Source organism: Oncorhynchus mykiss, chromosome 11 (assembly GCF_057628025.1).
Source record: "Oncorhynchus mykiss isolate SJ-2025 chromosome 11, ASM5762802v1, whole genome shotgun sequence".
Taxonomy (NCBI): domain Eukaryota; kingdom Metazoa; phylum Chordata; class Actinopteri; order Salmoniformes; family Salmonidae; genus Oncorhynchus; species Oncorhynchus mykiss.
In genome coordinates this window covers 9,030,001-9,034,105 of record NC_143032.1, presented here as the reverse complement: position 1 = coordinate 9,034,105, position 4,105 = coordinate 9,030,001, and the positions used below count along the sequence as shown (strand labels likewise).

General features: G+C 42.9%; 1 protein-coding gene across 1 annotated transcript in view; it reads right to left on the bottom strand.

Moving 5' to 3' along the window:
• Positions 1 to 327: 327 nt before the first annotated feature.
• LOC100135908 (phosphoenolpyruvate carboxykinase) overlaps positions 328 to 4,105 on the bottom strand; it is a 12,446-nt gene continuing 8,668 nt past the window's right edge. The window contains 3 exon segments of the mRNA NM_001124275.1: positions 328 to 1,366; positions 1,799 to 1,894; positions 2,125 to 2,262. Of these exon segments, the coding sequence (NP_001117747.1) occupies positions 897 to 1,366; positions 1,799 to 1,894; positions 2,125 to 2,262 (704 nt within the window). The 3' untranslated portion in view covers positions 328 to 896.

Here is a 4,105-nt window from a genome sequence, read left to right as displayed (position 1 = left end):
GTTTGGGGTTTTAGGCTGGGTTTCTGTACAGCACTTTGTGTCGTCAGCTGATGTAAGAAGGGAATTATAAATACATTTGATTGATAATCCACAACATACAACATTGAGTCTAGTGACCATCAACCCAAGTGTTACAAACAGCACACTGGAAATCATGTAACAGAAAGGTCAAATATATGAATATGTTGAACATTATATGAATCACTCTAAACTGAATCTGAACTTTATTCTTCTTAAATATTACCATTACTTACGAATTTTTAATGTATATATTTTGGGGAGTTATGTCAGTTATGTTTGGTGTTGATCAACGGACACAATTGAGGCTGAATTTGAGGTTGTTTATTAATTGCACTGTAATAAAAACCTTGACATTAAATCATTTTTATTGGTCCAACATGTTACATATCTCATGTGTAAACATTAGCTCATAATCATTTTTATTGGAAACAATACAAAAGTGACAAAAAAAATGCTGTTTAAAAATGTTTAAATGAATATGGATATTTAAGCTTGTCCTGATTAGATTAGATTATTTGGGCTAAAGCTTGTAAACATCCAATACCTTTATACTTCTTTGCAAGATGTCAGTAAGGTACTGCTAAACACCGATTCTGCTCCATCACCTAAAACCTACTGATATAGCCACTGACAGTGTGTGGTAGCATGAACTGCATTCTTCAGTGATGCAGTCACATCATCTCATTGTATTTTCTTACAATTTAGAAACTTTGGTTTACATCTACCCACATATAGGCAAAGCAGCTTCCACAAAATTGAAATTAGCTTGTTAGTAATTTTTTGTCAGTACTACCATATCATTTAGCAGCATCAGCGTAGTATAATGTCCAATAGTCAATACTTTCTCTCTCTGAATCATCTGGTCCCTCCACCTCTCAATTCCTGATCCTGTCCTCCAGAGCCTTCAGCTCTCCCTCCACCTGTTGGGGGAGGTCGGCTCCCACCTGCTGGGTAAAGTACGCCCTCAGCTCCTGGGTCTCCTTCTCCCAGAAGGCCTTGGGCAGGTCGAAGAGGGCACCCATGTCCACCTTGCTGCCCAGTCCCTGCAGGTTGATGGCTCCCTCCAGTGGCACCCAGCCCACCATGCTCTTCTTGGCCGCCTCGTCCTCCCTCTCGCGGCTGCAGCGCTTGAAGATCCACTCCAGAACGCGGGCGTTGTCACCGAAACCCGGCCAGAGGAAAGAGCCCGACGTGGGGTCCTTCCGGAACCAGTTGACGTGGAAGATCTTGGGCAGGTGGGTGGCGCCCTTGCGGGTCTCCATGCTCAGCCAGTGGGCTAGGTAGTCACCGAAATTGTAGCCGAAGAAGGGGCGCATGGCGAAGGGGTCGTGCATGATAACCTTGCCTGGAGAAAAAATATATATTCAAAATGTCATGGTTTTCTACATTATCACAGAGGAATCAGGGACAACAGTATACCATCATATCAGGTGATAGTAAAAACCTCTCTAAGGTTAATGTCTACTCTATAGACAGCTCCTATCCACTTAAATGTTAGAACTGTTCTGTATTTAACCTTTATTTAACTAGGCAAGTCAGTTTAGAACAAATTCTTATTTACAATGACAGCCTACACCGGCCAAAGCAGGATGCCGCTGGACCAATTGTGCACCGCCCTATGGGACTCCCAATCATGGCCGGTTATGATACGGCCTGGAGTCGAACCACCAGTGAGATGCAGTGTCATTGACCGCTGCCACTCGGGAGCCAGAAACATTAATTAAATGATTTAATTAACTTTGACAAGCTCTTTAATGTGGTTAATGAGGTTCTGTACCTTTGTACTCAGCAGCTGCTGTGGCCTCAGACCTCATAGAGGCTCCTACAAACACACCGTGGCGCCAGTTAAACGACTCGTACACCAGAGGGACTCCTGGGAAACAGAGGTCAGAGCAACAGTGTCCCAAAGTGACACATTGGATAAGAATGTCAATTCAGTCATCATAGGGAATCATTTGTATTTGTTATCGTTACATTAACCAAAACTGTATAATTTACAACACTAGCTACAACACTAGATGCTAGTATGAAAATATATAGTGGTAATCTTAGATGGTCCACTAAACCAATGTTTTAGTCATTGGATCAATAGAGGCCACTCACCCTCTGGCCTCCTGCCCCCGAAGATGATGGCATCGATGGGCACACCCTCGTCACTCTCCCACTGGGGGTCGATGATGGGGCACTGGGCCGCCGGGGTACAGAACCTGGAGTTGGGATGAGCACACGGGCCAGAGTCTCCTGTGAGGAAGAGAAAAAGGGTGAATATGATTGGAACACATTATAATGTTAAAAATGAATAGAATTAGGACATTAACATTTATATTACATTTTGATTTGATTGTATGTAAATAAATCACTTAGAAACATGATTACATTATAATTAACACTAATAGATTCATGGGATAAATGCTTTGTGGTGATTTAGAAAGAGACAGCAGTAGAAAAGTGATGCAGTACTTTCTTAAGCCAATGACAACAAAAGGATAGTATCATGCCTTGTCACCAGGTGTCACTATTAAGACTTACAGCAGAGGTTCCCAACAAAAGGATAGTATCATGCCTTGTCACCAGGTGTCACTATTAAGACTTACAGCAGAGGTTCCCAACAAAAGGATAGTATCATGCCTTGTCACCAGGTGTCACTATTAAGACTTACAGCAGAGGTTCCCAACCTTTCTGGTTCGGGGGACCACCAAATCACAGCCAAAAGCTCAAGGACCACCAAATCACAGCCAAAAGCTCAAGGACCACCAAATCACAGCCAAAAGCTCAAGGACCACCAAATCACAGCCAAAAGCTCAAGGACCACCAAATCACAGCCAAAAGCTCAAGGACCACCAAATCACAGCCAAAAGCTCAAGGACCACCAAATCACAGCCAAAAGCTCAAGGACCACCAAATCACAGCCAAAAGCTCAAGGACCACCAAATCACAGCCAAAAGCTCAAGGACCACCAAATCACAGCCAAAAGCTCAAGGACCACCAAATCACAGCCAAAAGCTCAAGGACCACCAAATCACAGCCAAAAGCTCAAGGACCACCAAATCACAGCCAAAAGCTCAAGGACCACCAAATCACAGCCAAAAGCTCAAGGACCACCAAATCACAGCCAAAAGCTCAAGGACCACCAAATCACAGCCAAAAGCTCAAGGACCACCAAATCACAGCCAAAAGCTCAAGGACCACCAAATCACAGCCAAAAGCTCAAGGACCACCAAATCACAGCCAAAAGCTCAAGGACCACCAAATCACAGCCAAAAGCTCAAGGACCACCAAATCACAGCCAAAAGCTCAAGGACCACCAAATCACAGCCAAAAGCTCAAGGACCACCATTTGCGGAGTCGCAGATATATATATTTTTTTACATCAAATTTCTCAGTAGTCCATTTTAGCAGTGAATGTAACAAATTAAAGCTGGAATCCTTAGTTGCTACATCTATTTGGGGACTTATAAATAAATGATATAAACCCAGTAATTCTTGAAGAATATAATCCTCATGAGCTTCGTTCACCCGATACCCCAAGTAGATATTCCCGTCATAAGATGTAATTCTCCCTCGACTAAACCCACAAATTGGGGAAAACAGACATTATTTCCCATTGAACCCCTTTGTAAAAGAGACAACTTCATTGTTCAATGTACATGTAACCAGGTCAAAGATCCTGACCTACGGTTGGCAATGCTCCCACATAGGGAAATGAAGCCTGCGACAAGAGTCCTGTGGCTACAGGTTATTCGGCGTGGGAAATGAGGGGGCCCGATGTCCAAGTAGGCTACACGTATCTATGGGTGTGGGGAACATTTCATCACGGGTAAGACATTTCACTTGTTTTAGTCGATTTGTAACTCCACTCACTAGCTGTATAGTCTGTTTGTTTGTGTTATTGGTCTTGTTCAGCTTAATGTTCCAGTCACGTGGCTGCTAGCACCGTCATGAAAAGGGGCATGAAGGAATCCCTACAGTCAATATTACATTAATCTAAGTAGTGAGAATGCTCGGGATCAAGCAATGTTGAAAAAGTCATCTTGTACTTCTCTTAAATGTAGTTTTGTAATTGACTTAAAAAAAAAAGCAGTTA